The sequence below is a fragment of the Ziziphus jujuba genome, chromosome 8 (genome assembly GCF_031755915.1).
Source record: "Ziziphus jujuba cultivar Dongzao chromosome 8, ASM3175591v1".
Taxonomy (NCBI): domain Eukaryota; kingdom Viridiplantae; phylum Streptophyta; class Magnoliopsida; order Rosales; family Rhamnaceae; genus Ziziphus; species Ziziphus jujuba.
Window position 1 is genome coordinate 7,155,013 of NC_083386.1, and position 24,676 is coordinate 7,179,688.

Sequence of the window (24,676 nt, forward strand, 5' to 3'; positions counted from 1 at the left end):
ATGGCCATGAAGCTTGGTCACATTGAACACAATGTGATTAACTCCCTTGAAGAATGGTCAAGATTGAACTGTCCAATTGAAATTCTACCAGAGCTGAAGAGGATTGTTTTCAAGGTCATTACACATATCTTCATGGATGCTGATGATGATCCGGTTGTGGCTGATATGGAGAGCTTGTTCACAGAATTGCATGCTGGATTGTTTTCCTTGAATGTCAATTTGCCTGGCTTTGCTTTCCACAAAGCAATCAAGGTAAATAATAACAATAATAATAACAACAATAAACAAATAAAAATAAATTTCTTTGTTATGAAATTATGATTTATATATGGGTTCACTACGCGAAAATTAAGCTTTAGCGACACATTATTAGCGACGCTACGAGATAAATGCGTCTAAAAAAATAAAACCGCGACTCTGTGGTTAATACGTCAGTAAAAATTCGACCAATCGACGACGCATAAGAAAAAAGTTGACGTCGAGAAGTCGCGAGAAACAACAACACACGACGCATAAGACTGATAGTCGCTGAACATTCAGCCCAATAGAGTCCCGAATATTCAGCCCAATAGAGTCGCCTTTAATAGAGTGCGTATATTTTTTTATCAATTGTATTGTTTAAATGCTACACTAAAGATAATTGTTAATCAATCTGATTTTCTTTCAACTTTCCAAATAGGTGAAAATATTTAAGAAAACTTACTGTATCTTAATTTTTTTTTCGTTCCACTTTAAAAATATCCGGTGACGCATAACAAACTCTATGAGTCGCCTATTAAATTATTATTTTTTTTTTTGATTTTTGAAAATATTAATCAGTTGATTTTCTTTCAACTTTAAATAGCAAGTGAAAATGTTTAAGCAGCATCACAGTGCTTTTTTTTTTTTTCCAAAAAATTTTTAGGAAGACATATTATTGATATCAGGCGACACAGAAGCATTATGCGTCACCTATTAGTTACTTTTTTTTTTTTTGGGGGTTCTTTGTAAGTATTAAACAGTTGATTTTATTTCAACTTTAAAGAACAAGTGAAAATGTTTAAGCAGCATCATATTGCTTTTTTTTTTTTGTTTTTTCAAAAAATTTGTTGGAAAACATTTTATTGATATAAGGCGACACATAAACACTGTTATGTGTCGCCTATTAGTGTAACATTTTTTTTTTGCATTTTTTGTAAGTATTTAACAGTTGATTTTCTTTCAACTTTAAATAACAAGTGAAAATGTTTAAATATTTCGGAAAATATTTTATTGATATAAGGCGACGTAGACACACTATTATGCGTCGCCTATTAGTGCAATAAATTTTTTTTTTTGGTGTTTTTTGTAAGTATGAAACAGTTGATTTTCTTTCAACTTTAAATAACAAGTGAAAATTTTTAAGCAGCATCACAGTGCTTTTTTTATTGTTTTTTCCAAAAAAAGTTTTGGAAGACATATCAATGATATCAGGCGACACAGAAGCATTATGCGTTGCCTATTAGTGTATTATTAAATTTTTTTTTTGGGATTTTTAGTAAGTATTAAACAGTTGATTTCTTTCAAATTTAAATAACAAGTAAAAATGTTTAAGCTGTTTCAAAGTGCTTTTTTTTTTGTTTTTTCAAATAAATTTTTTGGAAAATATTTTATTGATATAAGGCGACTCATACACATTGTTATGAGTCGCCTATTAGTATAATATTTTTTTTGGGGTTTTTTTCTAAGTATTAAATAGTTGATATTCTTTCAACTTTATATAACAAGTGAAAATGTTTAAGCAGCATCACAGTGCTTTTTTTTTTTTTTTTTTTTGCAAAAAAAATTTTTGGAAGACATATTAATGGTATCAGACGACACAGAAGCATTATGCGTCGCCTATTAGTGTATTATTATTATTATTTTTGGAATTTTTAGTAAGTATTAAACAGTTGATTTCTTTCAACTTTAAATAACAAGTGAAAATGTTTAAGCTGCTTCATAGTGCTTTTTTTTTTGTTTTTTCAAATAAATTTTTTGGAAAATATTTTATTGATATACGGCGATGCATAAACACTGTTATGCGTCGCCTATTAGTGTGAAATTTTTTTTTTGTTTGTTTTTCTTCTAAGTATTAAATAGTTGATTTTCTTTCAACTTTAAATAACAAGTGAAAATGTTTAATCAGAATCATAGTGCTTTTTTTTTTTTTTTTGCAAAAAATTTTTTGGAAGACATATTATTCATATCAGGCGACGCATAAGCATTATGCATCGCCTATTAATGTATTATTATTTTTGTTTTTGGCATTTGTTAAGTATTAAACAATTGATTTTCTTTCAACTTTAAATAACAAGTGAAAATATTTAAACTGCTTCACAGTGCTTTTTTTTTTTTGTTTTTTCAAATAAATTTTTTGGAAAACATTTTATTGATATAAGGCGACTCAGAAACTCTGTTATGCGTCGCCTATTAGTGTAACAATTTCTTTTTTGGTTTTTTTTCTAAGTATTAAACAGTTGATTTTCTTTCAACTTTAAATAACAAGTGAAAATGTTTAAGCAGAATCACAGTGCATTTTTTTTTGTTTTTTCCAAAAAATGTTTTGGAAGACATATTATTGATATCAGGCGACGCTGAATCATTATGCGTCACCTATTAATGTATTATTATATTTTTTTTTTTGGTTTTTTAGTAAGTATTAAACAATTGATTTTCTTTCAACTTTAAATAATAAGTGAAAATATTTAAGCAGTATCACAGAGCTTTTTTTTTGTTTTTTTTTTTTCTTATTTGTATCAGGCGACCTTCAAGCATTTTGTGCATCGCCTGTTGACCTTTTATTTAAATATTTTTTTTTCCTTTGGTTTTGTGAAAATATTTATCAATCTGTTTTACTTTTGGCATCAAATAATCTGTTAAAATATTGAAGCACATAACTGTGATGGTTTTTGTTTTTTTTGCATTATTTGTATCAGGCGACTCTCAAGCATATTGTGCGTCGCCTGTTCATCGTTTATTTTAATTATTTTTAATCTTGTTTGAAATTTTGTAAAATTGGTATGTTTAAAACCAAAGTTCATGCAAAACAAATACTACCTTATGAGCGATTTTCACAAATTTGTCTACGATATTTTATATGTACAAACAAAAGCTATTAACAAAAGCTAGCTATTGCACTACCATGCATATATATTCATTGGTTTGAGATACTTGTGATCATCACTGTTGCCCATTCATCTCTAAATTCGTTGACATTTTCAGCTTGTAACCAAGTGACACCTTCGTACTGAACATGAGAAACTTATGTTAATACATATACAAATAATCATAAATATTAATTATTACATAATAGAAATATGATGAAATCATTAAATTAATAATAATTTACCATTCCTCTTAAGTCCCGGGGAGGAACTTTGCGCCTAAGGATATCTCGCATTATCATCATCATATAGTAACCGCATTCCGTATTCCTGGGCTGCATCGGTGTCTAAATTTGCAAACAGTAAATTATGTGTAATATTAGATACGAATATATACAAGTATTTAAATTAACTAACAACTAATAATGCTAAGTTTATATATAATAATTACCTTAGTATTTTGCCATCGAAGTTTCTTTTCAAATGTCTTTCCTTGGTTCCATGCAACGAAGGAACTATATAGAAATATAAATATTGTATAAGATTATACAATAGCTTCAAAAGTACAAATCCAATATAAGAACAATTAATTAAAAATATTAGAGTTATTAATTAACTTACTCGTCGATCAAAGATTTTAGATCCTTATCAATTATATTCTTACGAGTCTTCAAAGAATCAAAAAACCATGCTACTGCTTTGTATAAATCAACAGCACATAGCATCCAATGATTCCTAAAAACACCAATAAATATTTTAGTTAATATGATGTTTCTCGAAATGAATATTTTCATAACATAATTCAATAAAACTAACACAATATTACCTTGCACAGTAGGGAAAGAACCATAGTTGATTATTTCTTGCATCTTGCCATTTACTCAATATATTTAATATCCGTTCATGAGGGTTTGGATGACCAACCGAAGCAATAATATCCGGATGAACAAAGCAATAATTCCTTTCAAAGGAGCCCGTCAATCCCTCACATAAATGCCTACATAATCCGATTACAAGTAATTATAGTGTTTAATTAATTAAATTAAAGAATTAGTTATAAAGACATCCAAATTTAGTTTACCTTATGTAGAATAAGATGCATTCGGAAGATAATTCTTGCATGTAACAAAAATCGTTTATATCGCTACTCGCTATGCCCAACTGTTGTTCTTCCCCAAAGATCTCTTTTTTCATATTAAAAAACCATAAATGATCGCTATCGACGTCCTTGATCCGACGTAGCAACTCTCGGATCGTTGGGGTAACGATTAAGGGATCAACATTATCATCTTGATCATTCTCAACATTTGACCTGTTCGAGCTTCCCTACAAAATATCAACTAACAACATTTAAAATAGAACAAAAATGAAATTATTTTAAACTTCATTAATATATATAGCTGCATCGAACAATACCTCCTCAGATGGCAAGATAACAAGATCTTTTGGCCATGCAACAAATGCACCTTCAGCATCACCGACACATATGATGTCAAATGACGGAATAGGCAAAGGTGCAAATCCATCAATAACGTCATCAACAGTGACCTTATAATTTGCTGCACCTAGCTTCACACCATGGCACATATCCGTTGGCAGCGAAGGTACCAAAGGGCCACGTGCTACTATATGGCCAACATTGCCTTGTGCAAGATTGCATTTTACACCCTGCAAAGTTTAAAAAAAAAAATAAAAAGATTAATATATGTTCACATGACAATATTCCTTCAACTTAAAGACTCGATCCCATGACCTCATGGCGGTAGGTAAGACTCTTCAACCATGGGAGCTATATAGATAGTAATAACCCACTTAAACATACATACATATATATATATATATATATATATATATATATATATAATTACCTCAGGATAGATTCGAGGAGTAGGGGTGGGCAAAAACCGACCTGACCCGACAAAACCGACCAAACCGAAGAATTTGGATCGGTTTGGGTTGGTTTTTATTGTTTAGTCGGTTTGGGTCGGGTTATACATATTTAAATGTTAGATTTTCAGTTCGGGTTACGGGTTGGAAGGAATTTTAACCCACCCAACCCGAACCGAACCGTTTCATAACCAAAGAGCCATTTTGCAAAAATTATTTTCATTAAATTATTTCTATGAAATTTTGTAAGCCATTGATCTCTCACCATCTAATTACCACCGTTGGATTTCAAGATGAAAACACAATACACAACAGTGACAGTACTCAACAGAACACAATCTCAGATTCTCACAAAACGAAATTGAAGCCCTAGCATTCGCGTCGCCAATCGCCACTCGCAGGCAGCATCCTCCGGCCAGCCACCACCCGATTGAACTCCCAAGCAACGCCACCACTCGTCACCCTCCCAAGTCCCAAGCTCTGCAGGTAAAAATCATTATATTTCTTATTATTATTATAGTGATTATTGATTGATTGAAATTGAAAGGAAATCTTTCATAATTTTATTTTATTTCGAGTTAGCAACTTCTATTTTATTTTTTTTTCGTTCCTTTCTGCTTCCCTTCGGATTGGAAAATTAAATAGATCTTTGCATCTCACACAATTCAAATCTTGTAACACTCAACACTTTCACGAGGCTCACTCTACATCCTAATTACACAAACACTGAAACACCTATGCACAAATTAAACAATTTTCCGGGAAATTGCAATCATCCTTCACAACCCAATTAAGCTAAAAACCCAGAAATGAAAGCAATGAAACACAGAAAACAAAGAGACAGAGACAGAAAGAGACTGACTTAGCTGAAGCAGACAAACGGAGTCTGGGCTCCACGGGACTCGGAGAAGCTCCTCTCATCTCAATCGATACAGCAACAAGATGAGAATGGCACCATCTGATTCTGATTTAGAGAAAAAACAAACACAAGCAGAAAAACAGAAAAATAGTATTTTTATTACTTTCTGGAAACACCCAAAAAAAAAAAAAAAAACAGATTCAGAGAAAGCAAATACAGAGAACTGAAAATGAAAAGTAGAAAATACCCAGTTGCTGTGATCTATTTAAAAGAGTGAGTAGCGGAGCTTTTGCTGGCTTAAAAAGAGTTAAAGACTGCCATAGAAGGCAGTTAATTCATTACTTTTTCATGCTCTTGTCTAAAACCCGGTAATCCAATAAAATATTGAGTATTGACTCAGACTAGTCAAATTTCCTCTTAAAAGATAGTCAAATTTCACTTTTTTTCTTTTCGGTGATGTTTAAGTTTATTCTTTTCTTGTGTAATGGTGTAGGTGCAGAATGATTTGGTTGGGGATAAGTGATATAAAAAAGAACAATGATTAAGAAAACTAAGTGGAAACTTTTTGGGTTATGTATAATTTCTTTATCAAATAATAGTAATTTTGAATCTAGAACTTTAAAAATATTTAAAAATTAATTTCTTTGTTGAACAATCTGTCATTGCCAATTTGATTCTTGCTCTTAATGGTTAAAAATGCATACTTGTACTCAATTATGTCATTTGCATGAATGATGGAAAATAAATATTATTTTTTTATTTCAATTCATTTATATTTATGCCCTAAAATCTTGTGCAAATCAGAGTGTTTATATTGTTGTTTGTTTGATTCAAATGGCTTATTTTGTTGAATGGTGGACTTGGCAGTATCTGTCCAATTATTATATAAATTCATCATAATAATGTTCATAATTATGTACAAGCTAAACTTAAAGTACAAGCTGCATATATATATATATATATATATATATATATTTTTTTTTTTATTTATATATTTATATATAATTATATATGAGGTTCTTTTCCTCAAGTCACTCAAAATTATTTATGCATAACTAAAACTTTTTGTCTTGATAAATATGAATAAAAACCTTAACCTGCATTTTTTGTTCACAATCGCAGAATATATTGGAAGAAAGCTACTTCTTCAGTCACCTTCAAGGACCAAACAGCTTGCCTGAATCACCTGTTGGACAGGCTTCTCAAACTCTCAGCAGTCAGCACTAATTTGGGCAGTGAATCTAATTCCTCTCCAAATGGTAGAACAGATGTGGCAGGTTTGATAAGCTTCTAATTCTCTGGAATTTATTCTCTTTTAATTTCCTTTGGTGGTTGTTTCCCATTACTTAAAGAATCTATGCTATTTTAAATACATAAAATATTATACATGGAAACTATGGAATGCTGTTTTTTCTAATCAGTCTTAACAGCAGGAGTTTGGATGGAAGAAGTGTATTTTTTTTCTGTTTTTTCTAATTAGTATTGCAATTTTATTTTTTTTATTTTGCTTTGTGGTCTAATATATTTTTTTCCCCTGTTTTGTAGATAAAATCAAACAGCCTATCGTGACTTGCATAAATCGAATAACATTCCTTTTCTTTGTTTAATTCCAAGATCACAAACAATTGTGTGATTGTCTATTATTTGGAGGTAAGTTACTTAGCCTTTTTCTCGTTATTTTTGCATGTGGGAAGGTCAAAAATTGCTTTTGGAAAGTGTAGTGAAGCATAGGCTGTGAAATTGTTTGCTGTGAAGTTTGGAGATTGTGAAGTGATGTGTGACTTGATTGCTGTGAAGTTGTTAATATAACCTGGCCTGCTGATTTTGACAGCTATATGTATATATATTTGTATATATATATATATATATACATATATGTATATGTTTATTTTGTTTTTAATAGGTTCTAGATGGATGAAGGCCACAATGATTTGTATGATATTAATGAATTGGAAGAGTATTTAAATGAATCAGATAAAGCTGAATCTCAACCTTCACAGTTGGATAAACCTTATAAAACGCAAAAGAGAAAACCTTCTAGGGCTCCATCTTGGGTTTGGGAACATTTTGAAAAAATTCCAGATTATGATCCAAATAATCCTAGGTGCAAATGTAAACATTGTGGGGTAGATTATGCATGTAATACCAAGAGATGTGGAACTAGTACATTGCGAAACCATTTGATGAACCAATGCAAAAAATACCCTAATAGGATGGAGGATAAAAAGCAACAAGTTCTTTCATTTGAAAGTGGTAGTAGCAATTTGGTCTCTATGAGTACAACATTTAGTAAAGAGGCATGTAGGCTTGCATGTGCAGAAATGATCATCATGGACGAGTTACCATTTAGCCACGTTGAAGGAGAAGGGTTTAGAAAGTTTTGTAATGCTTTGAACCCTAAGTTTGAACCGCCATCTCGTAGAACAATTTCTAGAGATGTGTTTCAGTTGTACTTAGATGAGAAAAAAATTTTGAAGAGTGTGTTTTCATTGAGGAAGCAAAGGGTTTGTCTTACGACGGACACATGGACTTCCATTCAAAATAACAATTACATGACTCTTACCGCTCATTTCATTGATGATGATTGGAAGTTGCATAAGAGAATTTTAAATTTTTGTATTGTGCAAAATCATAAGGGTGAGACAATTGGTAAGGTTATAGAAAATTGTTTGATTGAATGGGGTATTGAAAGGGTTTTCACAATAACGGTTGATAATGCTTCTTCAAATGATGTGGCTGTTAATTTTTTGAAAGAAAAATTAAATTATTGGAAAGGAAATGTTTTGGATGGTGAGTTTTTACATGTTCGTTGTGCTGCACATATTGTAAATTTAATTGTGACATTTGGATTAAAGGAAATCCATGATAGTATTGCTGGAATTCGTAATGCTATTAGATATGTTCGATCATCTCCTTCAAGGTTAAACAAATTTAAAGAATGTGTAGAGAATGAGAAAATTGAATATAAAGAAACCGTGGTTTTGGATGTGTCTACTAGGTGGAATTCCACCTATTTGATGTTGAACTCGGCTTTGAAGTATCAAAAAGGTTTTGATAGGATGATAGATGCTGATGGACATTATCTTAGATATTTTGAGGAAGATGAAGTAGGAAGGAAGAGAGTCGGACCACCTCTAATTAAAGATTGGGATAGTGCAAGGGTTTTTGTGAAATTTCTTGCTACTTTTTATGAAGTTACCTTAAAGTTTAGTGCCTCTTTGACTGTTACTTCTAATATATGTTTTCATGAATTGAGTTTGATGTATAATGCACTTGTTGAATGGAGTAATAGTCAAAATCATTTGATGGGCGATATGGCAAAGAAAATGTTGATAAAGTTTGACAAATATTGGGGTTCACTTGGAAATGTCAACAAGTTGTTGCTTATTGCCATTGTGCTTGATCCACGATATAAGCTGGAATATGTATCATATCTTTTTGAGGATGCTTATGAAAGTGGTATGGTTGAATCTTTGACTAGGGATGTAAAAGATACTTTAGTTAACCTTTACAACTTCTATAAGGAAATTGATTCTATGAATGGGAGTTCTAAAGTATCAAATTTAAATGATGGTCAATCAATGCAAGCACAACAAAGTGGGATGATGATGGATTCATTGGATGATGGAAGCATAGATGATCGTCGGCGTTTGAAAGAATCACAATTTAAAAAAAGAAAAATGGAAAAAAATGAATTGGAAATAAAGAATGAGGTTGATAAATTTTTGTTTGATCCATGTGAGGATGTGGAGAGGGAGAAATTTGATATTTTGGCTTGGTGGAAAAATAATTGGACAAAATATCGAATTTTATCTCAAATTGCAAGAGATGTATACGCCATTCCAGTTTCTACAGTAGCATCCGAATCTGCTTTTAGTACCGGAGGGCGTATTCTTGATGCATTCAGAAGTTCATTGGGTCCAAAAATGGTGGAGGCTTTGATTTGTTCTCAAAATTGGTTGCAATCAAAGCCTATGACGTATGATTATAGAGTTGAAATACCAATAGAAGATGTCGCATATTATGATTCTATTGAATCGGGTAAGAATTTTTTTTATTATTATTATTTGTAATTTTATTTTTATTATCTATTTTAGAGTTTTTAGAATTTTTTAGTAATATTTACAACTTCGTTTAGCTTACTAATTAATCTAATATCATATTTTAATTTGTTTAGGAGCATCTTGGGTTACAAAACAAAGTTTACCTCCACCTAATTGATATATGATTACTTGGTAAGTTTGTTGTTAATTCCAAATCATCAATTATCTTTTACGTTAGATAATATTTTAGTAATACACTTAATGTTTATTGATTGCTAATTCTTTACATTTAATGCTTAATGTTTAATGTTTATTTATAATTTTAATGTTTGTTGAAGGATGAATGGAATTTGGTTTATTGAGGTAGTGAGCTTGTGGTTGCTGCTGGTGGCTTTTCATGCAATGGAGAATGTGGAAGAAAACAATATTTAAACTAATTTTTATTTTTATGGATTATTAGTTTATTTAATTATTAGTTTATTTTAAAATTTTAGATTTCAAATATGGGTTGTATTTTATTTTGTAGCTAATAATGGTTGTAGACTTGTTATATACTTTATTTGTTGATGTATGGTTTATAATTGGGTGGTGGTAGTAGTAGATTTGTATTATAGTTGTATGATTATGTGTTGTATTATTTAATATGTTTGATGCTTAATAATTAACTTATTTGGTATTTTTGTTTAGGTGGATGGATGTATGTTAAAATTATTTAATTTAAAGAATAATTTGAAAAGAATATCTAATTTAAAATATAGATTGATGATTAAAAAGGTCTAAAAATTTTTTTATACAATTTTGGTCCAAAAAATACCAAATTCGAAATATATATATATATATATATATATATATATATATATATATATATATATATATATATATATATATATATATATATATATATATATATATATATATATATATATATATATATATACAATTTGGGCCGAGGCCCAACACGAAGCCCAGACCGGCCCAACCCGCAAACCCAACCCAAACCGATCAAGTATGGTCGGTTCGGTTCGGTTCGGTTTTTGTATTGGGTTCGGTTCGGTTCGGTTATGTAACCAACCCAAACCGAATTGGTCGGTTAGGTTTAAAAAAACCCCAAAAACCGAACCAATCCGCACCGAGCCCACCCCTACCGAGGAGCATCAATCCAAGATGTAGATTGGATCCCATGAGCAGCAACATCATCGAATTGGGTGCCCGGAGCATCAACATCATCGGCTGGGGGGGTCCCATGAGCAGCAACATCATCGACTTGGGTCCCAGGAGCATTAACATCATCGGCTGGAGGGGTCCCTTGACCAGCAACATCATCGACTTGGGTCCCAGGAGCAGCAACAGTATCGGCTGGATGAGCGAGTGACGGAATATGAATACCACATGCCGATATGAGCGCATCAACTTGGGCAGCGCTGCTGCTGCTTGAATTTCTGACGATCGCCACCAGACCTTTGAGTAGCATCTCATAGGTTGAATTGTTTCCACTTCCCTCCAACTTGGTCTTTTTTTGTGAACTCGGCTTAGGAGTATGGAAAAAGTTATTCACCGTGTATCCTTTGCCTCGACCCCTAAGCCTACCTCCATACTCCTCTTTTCCCAAAGCTTGTGTTAGGATATCCACAGGAGGTGAAGGCCGAATTTCTCCTTCTGTTGCCTTCTTCTTTAAGTCATTCTACAATATATTGTTTAAATGATTAAATATATCAGTTTATATAATAATGAACTAAATAATAATATATGCAACAAATATTCATAAAAAATACAATACTCACAATTTTTTCTGCTACATGTTCAGTTTCTTCATTTGCATATTTTCCATCATTCCCCATACATGCCCGTATCCACAGGTCATCTCGGTCTACATAATCTTCGGTGCCTCTTTCAAGTTGCTTCAAAATTACAAATAAATTAATTTTAATAATGCAAGTGATCAAGTAACAATGACAAAATTAATATGGTTAAATGTAAATAAAAATAAATTGCATACAATGGCTCTTTCTAATCTCGCGTAGCCCATTGCACCCATCCTATGCGGATACTTGTTTAATTGCCGTTTTTCCGAATATTTTTGACTTAATGCCTACAAAAGTTATAAACAAACATATTAGAAAGCCCAAATAACATAAGTCACCATAACAAATTTTAATTTTTATATAAATAATGGCAGCGCAATTTAATACAACAGTAACGTGCGTTAAATAAAACTATACTTGGAATTTATCCGACAACCTTTGTTGTACAAAATCATCCCACACCTCTTGGCTTATGAATTCATAAATTGAGGGCCGATGCTTCAACTTTTCAGGTGTGTCAATATATGGTCGAACAAAATATCTATATAAGTAATTCTTGAATTTTCTCCATTTGTCACAACAATCTTTTAAAGTTGCCTTCCTAAAACTATCATCCTTACCCGTATATTGCTGCAAAATTAATATATATATATATTTAGTAACATTGATTGACAAGTAAATGCGGTAAGTTAGAAATGCAAGTAAAATGCATATATATAAGTTGCAAATGCAAAAAAAGAATTATAAAATCTCCATCAATTAAATATTATTCATAATAAACAATATCTAACAATAATGCACTCCATACCTTTATTGATGCCCATAGGTTATCTTTTAACCTATCGGACACATCTCTCCAATTAGGTATATTAATTGGTATTGTGCTCCTAGCCAACGAAGACTCCAAATTGTTTAGTCGAACGGCCTCAGAGTTAATAGCAACTCCAACCTCATTATATTGAGGTTCCAAGCTTTTGTTTCCCGCCAAATGCTTCCTAAGGCCTTTCATTGTTGTGGCCCCTCGTTTTCTACGCCTTGGGGATGATGTATTCGGCCTTTCCATATCACTGGATGGTGATCCAGTGCCATCCCCATCCGAAAGGACATGTTCATTAAAAGGATCCATAATTCTACATACAAAAAACATAAACACAAATTAATATTACTGACAATATGAACATAGGGTGTAGTATAATGAATAAACCATTAATAACAATAATAAACCATAAATTCATGTAATTTATTTACCAAGTGATGCAGTAATAGTATCTTCTCTTAACATCTATCCTCTTTAACAGTCATTAATATTTTCAAACTTTGCATCCGGCGACTAAATCACTAATGGATTTTGAGTCGTACAAACAAACGACGTCGTTTTAAGATCCGCAACAGAGCACCACCTCTGACATTTCCCATGCAATTTATAAAGGCTAGATCTTGAATTTAACCATATAAACACATAATACAAATAATAGCATATCATTTTGCTTTACATACAATCGAACCCCACTCAATAAATATAGCTATTTTTCCAAACAAAATTTAGCTAACCCATTGTCGACAACAAGCCATGATTTTGACAACATAAAACCCCACCAAAATTACAGTAACGAACAAATATTTAAAAAAAAAAAAACAAAAAGACCAGCAAACAGAATTTTTTTTCCAGCAAACACATACACCACCGAACTCCAAAAGGGATGAAAAACAGCACACAAAAACAGCACACATACACCACCGAACCCCAAAAGGGATGAAAAACAGCACACCTTTACAAATCTAGCAATCAAGAGGAACTTCAAGCCACCACAGCAGCGACGGCAACGGCACGGCAGAAACCCAACAATCTAATCCCGGCGACGAGACGGCAAAAACCCCAGCCACCCAGTGCGACGGCAAGAAGGTGAAGTTCTTCCAACCCAACCACCGGCAAGAAGGAAGAAGCAGAGGAAGAAGGAACTTTTAAATTTAGGAAAGAAACCCACAAAATCCTTCAAACCCTTGAAAGAAACAAGAATGCATAATGAGAGTGTGATCCTTCAAAATCTTCTCATACCCCCTAGATTGCTTCCAACTCTCAAGTTTCCGTACTTGGGGTTAATTGTTGAAAAGAAAGCCCATAGATTAACGTGCCATTTTATTTCTAATATTTCATGAATATTGGGGAATAAAAAATGGTTATTAAAAACATTTTAGGGGCAAATAAAAATATTTAAAGACACTTACAAACGAAAAAATAGAAATACAAAAAAAAAAAAACGAAATTAGAACGAGCGACGTATAAAGAAGAAACTACGTCGCCTATAAAAATTAAAAAGCATATAAATTTTAAGTGTTTTGGAATGTTAAATAAAAAATAAATATACTTGAAAGAAAATCATGTTAATGTATAAAAAAAAAAAAAAAACTTTGGATTATAGGCGACGCATAAGAGCGATTATGCGTCGCCTATTACTATAATTTAAAAAAAAAAATTCTTTATCTTGTTTAAATATTTTCACGGGTTATTTGATGCTCAAAGAAAATCAAATTGTTTAAAAGGAAGATTTAAAAAAAAAAAACTTTGGATTATAGGCGACGCATAAGACTGATTATGCGTTGCCTATTACTATAATCTTAAAAAAAAAAAAAAACTTTCTTTATCTTGTTTAAATATTTTCACAGGTTATTTGATGCTCAAAGAAAATCAAATTGATTAAACAGGAAAATAAAAAAAAAACAAAATTAAAAACAAAATTAATTTAAAAAAAACAACTTTCTTTATCTTGTTTAAATATTTTCACTGGTTATTTTATGCTCAAAGAAAATCAAATTGATTAAATAGGAAGGTAAAAAAAAAAATAACTTTGGATTATAGGCGACGCATAAGAGTGATTATGCGTCGCCTAATACTATAATTAAAAAAAAAAAAACTTTCTTTATCTTGTTTAAATATTTTCACTGGTTATTTGATGCTCAAAGAAAATCAAATTGTTAAAAAGGAAGATTTAAAAAAAAAAAAAACTTTGGATTATAGGCGACGCATAAGACTGATTATGCGTCGCCTATTACTATAATCTAAAAAAAAACAAAAACTTTCTTTATCTTTTTTAAATATTTTCACTGGTTATTTGATGCTGGAAGAAAATCAAATTGATTGAACAGGAAGGTAAAAAAAAAAAAAAAAAAAACTTTGGATTATAGGCGACGCATAAGAGTGATTATGCGTCGCCTATTACTATAATTTAAAAAAAAAAAAAAACTTTCTTTATTTTTTTTAAATATTTTCACTGGTTATTTGATGCTGGAAGAAAATCAAATTGATTGAACAGGAAGATTTAAAAAAAAAACTTTGGATTATAGGCGACGCATAAGACTGATTATGCGCCGTCTATTATTATAATTTAAAAAAAAAATCTTCTTTATCTTGTTTAAATATTTTCACTGGTTATTTGATGCTGAAAGAAAATTAAATTGTTAAACAGGAAGATTTAAAAAAAAAAAATAACTTTGGATTATAGGCGACGCATAAGGCTGATTATGCGTCGCCGATTACTATAATTTAAAAAAAAAAAAAAACCTTTCTTTATGTTATTTAAATATTTTCACTAGTTATTTGATGCTCAAAGAAAATCAAATTGATTAAACAAAAAGATAAAAAAAAAAAATTAAATTTTGATTAGAGGCGACGCATAAGAGTGATTATGCGTCGCCTATTACTATAATATAAAAAAAAAAAAAACTTTCTTTATGTTGTTTAAATATTTTCATTGGTTATTTGATGTTCAAAGAAAATCAAATTGTTAAACAGGAAGATTTAAAAAAAAAAAAAACTTTGGATTAGAGGCGACGCATAAGAATGATTATGCGTCGCCTATTACTATAATATAAAAAAAAAAAAACTTTCTTTATCTTGTTTAAATATTTTCACTGATTATTTGATGCTCAAAGAAAATCAAATTGTTAAACAGGAAGATTTTTAAAAAAAAAAACTTTGGATTATAGGCGACGCATAAGACTGATTATGCATCGCCTATTACTATAATTAAAAAAAAAAAAAAACTTTCTTTATCTTATTTAAATATTTTCACTGGTTATTTGATGCTCAAAGAAATCAAATTGATTAACAGGAAGATAAAAAAAAGAAATAACTTTGGATTATAGGCGACGCATAAGAGTGATGATGCGTCGCCTATTACTTATAATCGATTAAAAAAAAAACAAAAATAACTTTCTTTATCTTATTTAAATATTTTTACTGGTTATTTGATGCTGAAATAATATCATATTGATTAAACAGAAAGACCACAAACCTAAAAAAACAAATTATTTGCTCATAAGTGACTCATAAATATTTTAATGCGTCGCTTTTTATTTGAAATGTCCTTCCCAAATGTAATCTATTAGTTTATTTGGGTTCATATAAACTATCACTGATAGCCGAAAACATGAAAGTGCAACTCGTTGAACATACTTACTTCGAGCAATTGTACTATGGGTCCTTGCTTTAGACCAATTTACAATTGTTATATCCTATCTCAAATTATGTCGTGAGATGTGTTTTTGTGTTTGTGTATACTCATATATGAGAATAATTGAAAAGAGCATTGATAGAACTGTTTTATATTTTTAGATTAATTGACTTGGTGTTCATTGGAATGCTATGTGAAAATATTTTTTGAATGTAATTTTAAAAAAAGTAACAAAAATTAAAAAATAAATTTTAATTACTATTGGATAAGGCGACCCTTTTATATGTAAATGCGTCGCCTGTTTATATCAATGAGTCGCCAGATCATCTACTTTTTTAAATGAAAAATTACAATTTTAGAGTTATTGCCAAAAGTTTAAGAAGGAAATAAACAGTACTTGGAGAAAATTATTTGTTTTAAAAGAATTAAAAAAAGAGCGTCTATGAAACTGTTTATCCTTTAGCGACACAATTTATCTGAATACGTCGCCTGTTTATCCAATTTCTTAAAATTTTTGGCGCATTTTCAAATTTTACGCCGGATTTTGAATACCATTTCTTTTCACAAAATATGTGTTAGTACACTTCATAATAGGTGTTAGAATTGGAAGCAATCTAAAAGAGACTTGAAGAGTGGGATATTTCGTGTTTAATTTTCCATTTGCTTGCATTGCTATCTGGAAGTTGGATTTCTTTCTTCGTGGATTCTTCTTTCTTCGTCGCCCTCGTGGTTAGCTTGGATTCTTCTTTCTTCGTCTCCATGGTTTCCGTGAGTTTCTTTTCGCTTTATGATTGGCGGTGACATGTGGTGGATTGGGTTATTTTTTATTTATTTATTCATTATACCCGAAGGTTAGGTTCGCTGGGTTTTCTTAATCTTGTTTTTGTGGATAATTTGTTTGCGATGGGTTTTCTTAATTTTGCTTTTGTCGATAATTTGTTTGCGATGGGTTTTCTTAATCTTGCTTTTGTCGATAATTTGTTTGCGATGGGTTTTCTTAATCTTGCTTCGATGGGTTTCTTAATCTTGCTTTTGTCGATAATTTGTTTGCGATGGGTTTTCTTAATCTTGCTTTTGTCTTAAATTTTTTTTATGATATTGTTTGATATTGTTCTGTTTAGATTGGTAGGGAAATGGATAAATCGTGGATAACGAATGATAGAACCTCAAGCGATTTTGCTAAGGGGGTGAGTGAATTTTTGAAATTTAGCATGGAGAATGCCAATGATTGTAATGCCATACGGTGTCCTTGCATGCAATGCGGGAATATGAAAATCCATACTATTAGGGATATTAAAGGCCAGATATTGGAATGGGTTTGATGTCAACTATCGGCGATGGATTTGGCATGGTGAGTCATGTGCTGATGGTATTATACCATCTTCTCATTTTGGGAATATTAATGTAGAATATAATGAAAATGATAGTAGTAGTAAGGAAGACGTGGCTTTCAATAGCTTAGACATGACCCGTGCTGCATTAGAAACTTTTGATAATGATCCTAATGAATTTGCTACCTTATTGGAGGATGCGGAGAAACCTTTGTACCTAGGTTGTACCAAATTTACCAAGTTGTCGGCTTTGGTTAAATTGTACAACTTAAAGGTAAGATATGGATATTCTGATAAGAGCTTTGATGTACTGTTGCAATTGTTATCCGAGATGTTGCCAAATGACAATGTGTTGCCAACCTCCATGTACAATGTTAAGAAGACTTTGAGTGCTTTGGGAATGGAGTACATCAAGATTCATGCATGTCCTAAAAGTTGTATTCTGTTTAGGAAGGAATATGTGGACCTTAATGAATGTCCTAAATGTAGATCTGCTAGATGGAAAATTGATAAGAATGGAGTTGCTAGCAATATTCCAAATAAAGTTTTATGGTACTTTCCTATTATTCCCCGTTTTAAACGAATGTTTCGTAGTGTTGAAACAGCTAAGAATTTGACATGGCATGCCAATGGGAGAAAGGTTAAGACAGGGGAAATGCCACACCCTACGGATTCTCCATCTTGGAAGTTGGTTGATCGTTTATGGCCAAACTTTGCATCCGAAGATAGGAATTTGAGACTTGGGATCGCGGCCGATGGAGTTAATCCACATAATATGTTGAGTAGTAGGTATAGTTGTTGGCCTGTGATGACGGTTGTGTATAATCTTCCTCCTTGGTTGTGTATGAAGCGGAAATTTATGATGTTAAGTCTTCTAATTTCTGGACCGAAGCAACTAGGAAATCAAATTGATGTATACATGGAGCCGTTAGTTGAAGACCTGCAGCGGTTGTGGAATGAGGGTGTTACAGTCTTCGATGCTTACCGTCAGGAGAAATTCACGTTGAAGGCAGTGTTGCTATGGACAATAAATGATTTCCCAGCTTATGGTAACTTGTCCGGCCATGCGGTGAAGGGATATTATGCTTGTCCAATTTGCATTGAAAATACTTTTGCTACAAGGCTAAAGCATGGAAAAAAAAATGAGTTTTACCGGGCATAGAAGATTTCTTCCTCCAAATCATCAATATAGAAGGCAAAAGAAGGCTTTCAATGGATTTCAAGAATTTGGAGTGCCTCCAAAACCGTTGACTGGAGAAGAAATCTTAAATAAGCTTAATGTAATGAGATTTGATAACTCACACAAGAGGAAAAGGACTGTTGATTCTGAAAAATATTGGAAGAGGAAGTCCATTTTTTTTTGAATTGGAATATTGGAAATTTCTCCATGTGCGACATAATTTAGATGTCATGCATATTGAGAAAAATATTTGTGAGAGCATATATGGTACATTGCTCAATATTCCTGGTAAGACGAAGGACGGAGCTAATGCTCGGTTAGATTTACAAGAAATGGGTTTGCGGAAAGACTTGTCCCCTAAGCCTCAAGGAAATCGAACTTTCCTACCACCGGCCTGCTATACATTATCAAAGCATGAGAAGAAATTGTTTTGTAAGTGTTTAGTGCACTTAAAGGTTCCAGATGGTTATTCTTCAAACTTTAGGAATCTTGTTTCAATGGAGGACTTAAAGATGGTAGGATTGAAATCTCATGATTGTCATACATTGATGCAACAACTCTTGCCTCTTGCAATTCGTGCAATCTTTCCTAAACATGTGAGACATGCAATTGCAAGACTTTGTTTTTTCTTCAATGCAATTTGCAAGAAGTCTATCATTGTTGCTGAATTGGAAAATATTCAAAATGATCTTGTCACAACTTTGTGCCTTTTAGAGAAATTCTTTCCACCATCATTTTTTGATGTAATGGTTCATCTAACTGTACATTTGGTTCGAGAGGTAAGATTGTATGGACCAATACATTTTAGGTGGATGTACCCGTTTGAGAGGTACATGAAAGTATTGAAAAGTTATGTTCGAAACAAAAATCGGCCAGAAGGTTGTATTGCCGAGGGTTACATATGTGAAGAAGTGATTGAGTTTTGTAGTGAATTTCAGAGACGATTAGATGCAGTTGGAAACCCAATTGGTAGATATCAAAAGTTAAATGATAAGGATGATGTTGGTGCCCCATTTAAAGGTGGAAAAAATCAATCAATTGATCAACAACTTTGGGAGCAAGTTCATAGATATATACTTTCGAATACACCAGAAGTGGAACCGAATGCGTATATACATGTTAATGTATAAATTAGTTGATATTTTTAATATATATATATATATATCAACATGTATAATTTAGTTGATATTTTGAATATATTAATAGGCATCGATAAGTTGATATGTTGGATATTTTTATTAATTACAACAACTTTTATTTGTTTTAGTATTCATTTTGAAGTCTTGAAGTCAAGCAAAAAAAATCGAGGAAAAAAAGCAAAATGGTTTCAAGACAAACACAAACCTACATTTACGTACTGGTTACGTGATAAGGTATGGGAAAGTTAAATATTCAATATATAATATCATTGTTTTAGCTTTAATTTTTCATATTTTTCTATTGATTAGATTGCACAAGAGCGAAGTCAACCTAATCACACAGTGTCTGAAACATTACGATGGTTAGCCCATGGTATGCAATGGGTGGTAACGAAACATGAAGGATATGTCATTAGAGGGGTTAGATTCAACACTATAAATATGGATAATAAGAGGGTCACCCAGAATAGTGGTGTCAAAGTTATTGCCAAAAGTGACCATTTTGCTAGTGCTAAGGATAATAACCTAATTTTAGCCGAGATGGCATACTATGGGATCATAAGAGAGATTTGGGACGTCAATTATACTATGTTTCGAATTCCAGTGTTCAAGTGTGATTGGGTTGACAGCAGTGGTGTGAAAGTTGATGAGATGGGGTTTACATGTGTTAACTTTAGTAAAATTGGATATAAATCTGACCCATTCATCATGGCTTCACAAGTTCAACAAATATTTTATGTTGAAGATCAACTTGACTCGAGATGGTCTGTTGTTTTAACTCCACCACGACGTTGTACTTTTGTTGAAGAAGATGTTCTTGGCGATACTACAACGGCTCACAATCCATTTGCCATACAATTGCCAAGTGTTGATGAAAATGATCATGAGGATGAATGTGAGAGTGGCTATGTTCGTAATGACTGTGAGGGGATATGGATAAACAATATCTTCTAAATAAATTGGTACGTATATTTATTAACTTATATTTTAAGTAATATTTATTTATTCATTATGTGTTTTTTTCTTATGTCTTTTCCACTTTAATTAGGAGAAATGTGCCACACCAAACCTTAAGAAGGTAAATATTCATTAAATTTTTATTTGCCAAATTACAAATTAATTTATTAATTATGATTAAGTTTTTATTAATTTATTTTGCGTCAGTGCTAATAAATTTTTTTATTTTTGCATATGCAGTATGAGGGTGTAATATCGTCAATACGAGTACATCAACTTCCATCTCAATAAGTATGCATATGTAAAAATATGTCAATGAGATGATATTTAATTATATTGATTATTGTTTTGGTATGAACAAGTATTTATTTTAAATTTTATATTCTAATTATTTTGGACGAAGTTAGTTTGGGTTTTTTGGTATTATAATTAATTTTATATTTTAATAAATTTTTAAAAATTAAAAAAAATAAATCTAAAAAGATATAAAAGAAATGGCGGTTTATGAAGATAACGAAAAGTCGCCTAAAATATATAACGACATATAATAAGATCAATTTGGCGACTCATAAATTTCGTGACTCTACACAAAATGTCACTTAAAGAATTCTTCAATTTTTAGCGACATAAATATATTGCTGCATATGTCACTAAATGGGTAAATGAGTCGCTAAAAATTCATAAATATGCGACTCTTATAATTTATCGCTAAAACATGAACGGTCGCTAATTTGGAGACACTAAAAACTCGTCGCTTAAAATATACGGGTCGTTAAAAAAGCGATCCACACAATTTGTCGCTAAAACATAATGCCTCGCTAAATAGGCGACAAAACAACGTTGCTAAAAATTCATGAGACGCTAATTTGGAGACACTAAAAAATAGTCGCTAAAAATATATTGTCGTTAAAAGAGAGACTCACATAATTCGTGTCAAAAAAATAATGCGTCGCTAAATAGGCGACAAAAAAATGTGTCGCTAAACATGAATGAGTCGCTATTCAGGAAGAATTTTTAGCGACATAAGTATTTGGCGACGTATTATGTAAGTGTCGCTAAAAAAATTTATAGCGACTTTATTATAAAGCGTCGCTATTTTATGAGTCGCTATAAGTACATTACTGTATGAGTCGCTAAAAATTAAATATGCATCGCGAAAAATTTTTAATAGGCGACTGTTATGATACGTTGCCTGTTATCTTATATATTTCGCGACAGGATATTTGGCGACTCCGTCGAATGGGTCGCTGTTTATTTAGTGCGACGCAGTACTTGCGTCGTGTATCAGCTCGATTCTAGTAGTGGTTTGCTAAATTTGTGTTAATGCAGGCGAGGAAGAAGTTGGTGAAAATTCTTTCATATGTGATAGAGAGAAAAACAAAAGCATTGAACAAAGAACCAGAAAAGGGGAAGAGAGATATGATTGATTTGCTAATGGGTGTAGAAGATGATGATGGTAAAAAATTAGAGGAGGAAGATATTATAGATTTGTTGATCATGTTCGTGGTTGATGGACATGAAAGCTCAGCTTTAGGTACCATGTGGGGTTTGATCAACTTGGCTGAAAATCCTGAAGTTTTCAAAAAGGCCAAGGTGAGGAGGGAAAAAGATTCCGGTTTTTCTAAATCCTAAATGCACTTATTCTGTCCCGTATTTCTAGTATACCATCACAAACCAATAATATTTTTTTTTTTTTTTTGAGCTGAGGACACAAATTAATCTTGAATGATATTGATTGTTATACTTTGGGAAATCTGTTTAATTTTTACAGGAGGAGCAAGAGATGATTGTAAGAAATAGACCATCTACTCAGAAAGGATTGACTCTTAGGGAAATCAAGTCAATGACATATCTTCCGAAGGTATGTAATTTTTATAAAAATTCCTTGCAGATATATATCCGAAGGTATGTAATTTTTGTAAAAATTCCTTACATGATGAAGAAATTAATTAATACTTGCAAAATATGATTTTAGTCGTTTTTCTTGCACAAAGCATTATTTTGTTGTAATATAAATATATTTTTCAATTTACAATTTATTAGGTGATTGATGAGATGATGAGGAAAACTAGTATTAACTTCGCAGCTTTCAGGCATGCAATTGAGGATGTCAACATGGATGGTTTGTGTTTTGATTTTTTGTTTTCTTCTTGTAACTTCTTTTCCTATTTTCTTTGTTTCTAGTCTGTTTTTTCCACTCAGTCTCTGATTAATCAATTAATCTAAATAATGTCTAAAAATGAATTATTAATTCTCAGGTTATCTGATACCAAAAGGATGGAAAATTTTAGTTTGGTACAGAGCTATTCATATGGATCCACAAATCGATCCCAATCCACATGAATTCAATCTAAAAAGATGGGATGTAAGTTTTATAAATAAATGTATATGGCTATATATTATATATACTTTTCTATCTTTTTCAGCCGACAATCTATGAGTTTTTTTTTTTAGCTTGGCAGGAAAAAAGAATGTTACTTATTTTATTTTATTTATTTTATTCTGTTTCTGTAGGTACATAGTACATTTAAATTTTTATTTTCATATTATCTTCTATTGAGCTGAATATTGATTTTGCTAATTTTTTGGGTTAATTTATTCTAGAATGATGGAGTGAAAACTGGGGCTTTCATCCCCTTTGGGGCAGGAACCAGAATTTGCCCCGAAAGAGACTTGGCCATTACTTCCTACTTAACTATGAGTGAGTACAATTTTTTAAAACATTATTTCCTATTTTCGAATGTAACATCCATATTTCTTAATTTTAATCTGTAAAATTGAATAAAATTGTTGAAACTATATAACTTTTTAAATTGACTTTAGTTTTTTAACGTTTAATTAGTTTCTGCTAATGGTTTAGTTCCTCTAATCCATTTCCTGTTCTTATTATTGTTGTTTATATTTTGGTGCAGACTTGAGAAAGTGAATCCAAAATGCCCAGTGACTTACATACCAGTACCAAGGCCTGCAGACAACTGCCTTGCAAAAATCGTAAAGGTGGCGTAACATAATATATATTTTCTGATATATGTATGGTGTGCCTTGTAGTTTCGGTTTCTGAACAATTTTACTAGGTTAGTCTCTGTTTCATGCTATGTTAGCTATACTAGAACATTTTATGTTTTCCTATAAGATACACTAAATTCAGTGTGATATATTTAGCTTAATTTTTAAGATTGGTGAAAATAAATTTCACACTATATTTGCAGCTAGCAGCAATTTGATGTTTCATTTTTTTTTTTTTTGTTTTTTTTGGTTTTTTTTTTTTTTTCTTGAAGCTCCGTTTGGCATAATGATTTCATGATGGAAAATGGAAAACAGAAATATATATACTATATATATGATTTCATTCTTTTTCTATTATATGAAAAAAATAAAAATAAGAAAAAAAAAAGTAAAAATTACGAGAATTTTATATTTTCATAACAACTTAAATATTGTCTTTTGGATTTTGTGGTTTCAAAATAGTTTTTGAGAGTGTTTGAACTTTTTTTTAGAATAGCTTTCGGTTTTTAAAAGAGTTCAACAAAAATCAATATCAGTAAAGCTTATGAGGAATCTGTTTTGTTTTGTTTTCGATTTAAGATGAACTTGTTTTGAATAAACATAAGTTATGAAAAAGTAGAATGAAAAAGATTAAGTTGTGAAATTTAATTACCATGCCTTAAGGCAAGACGATTTTTGGTTTTGGAAAACCCTTCTCTTTTGGTTTTATGAAACATGTATAACTTACTCCCATACAGGCACTAACATCCATTTGAAAGTGATTTTAGTTTTTTTAAAATTACTTCCATACAGGCACTAACATTTTTTTACTCTTCATTAAACAATGATATGCAAAATATATTTTTCGGAAAAGATGTAATTGAAAAATTGATTTTTAAGAATCTAAATTGAATCGTTCATATATACTTGTAGTTGAA

At 31.4% G+C, this 24,676-nt stretch overlaps 1 protein-coding gene and 2 long non-coding RNA genes across 3 annotated transcripts; 2 read left to right on the forward strand and 1 right to left on the reverse strand.

Moving 5' to 3' along the window:
• Nucleotides 1-23,679, forward strand: LOC107413058 (beta-amyrin 11-oxidase). Its single transcript, XM_060819782.1, has 7 exons — nt 1-252; nt 22,083-22,346; nt 22,525-22,614; nt 22,797-22,875; nt 23,012-23,118; nt 23,358-23,454; nt 23,666-23,679. Exons 1-7 carry the CDS (start codon nt 1-3, stop codon nt 23,677-23,679), a joined length of 903 nt encoding a protein of 300 aa, XP_060675765.1.
• LOC132804951 (uncharacterized) lies at nt 5,341-7,435 on the forward strand. The gene is made up of 3 exons (XR_009640260.1): nt 5,341-5,477; nt 6,973-7,127; nt 7,396-7,435. It is a non-coding gene; the product is annotated as an uncharacterized LOC132804951 (long non-coding RNA).
• LOC132804950 (uncharacterized) lies at nt 5,361-6,245 on the reverse strand. The gene is made up of 3 exons (XR_009640259.1): nt 6,098-6,245; nt 5,854-5,955; nt 5,361-5,471 (listed from the first exon to the last, which is right to left on the reverse strand). It is a non-coding gene; the product is annotated as an uncharacterized LOC132804950 (long non-coding RNA).
• Nucleotides 23,680-24,676: the final 997 nt, after the last annotated feature.

Bases quoted from the DNA above. Each gene is read 5' to 3' on its own strand.
- LOC107413058 (XM_060819782.1), top strand. From the start codon at position 1: ATGGCCATGAAGCTTGGTCACATTGAACACAATGTGATTAACTCCCTT. The intron at 253-22,082 runs GTAAATAATAAC...GTGTTAATGCAG, and splicing joins CTTTCCACAAAGCAATCAAG to GCGAGGAAGAAGTTGGTGAA. The intron at 22,347-22,524 runs GTGAGGAGGGAA...TAATTTTTACAG, and splicing joins AAGTTTTCAAAAAGGCCAAG to GAGGAGCAAGAGATGATTGT.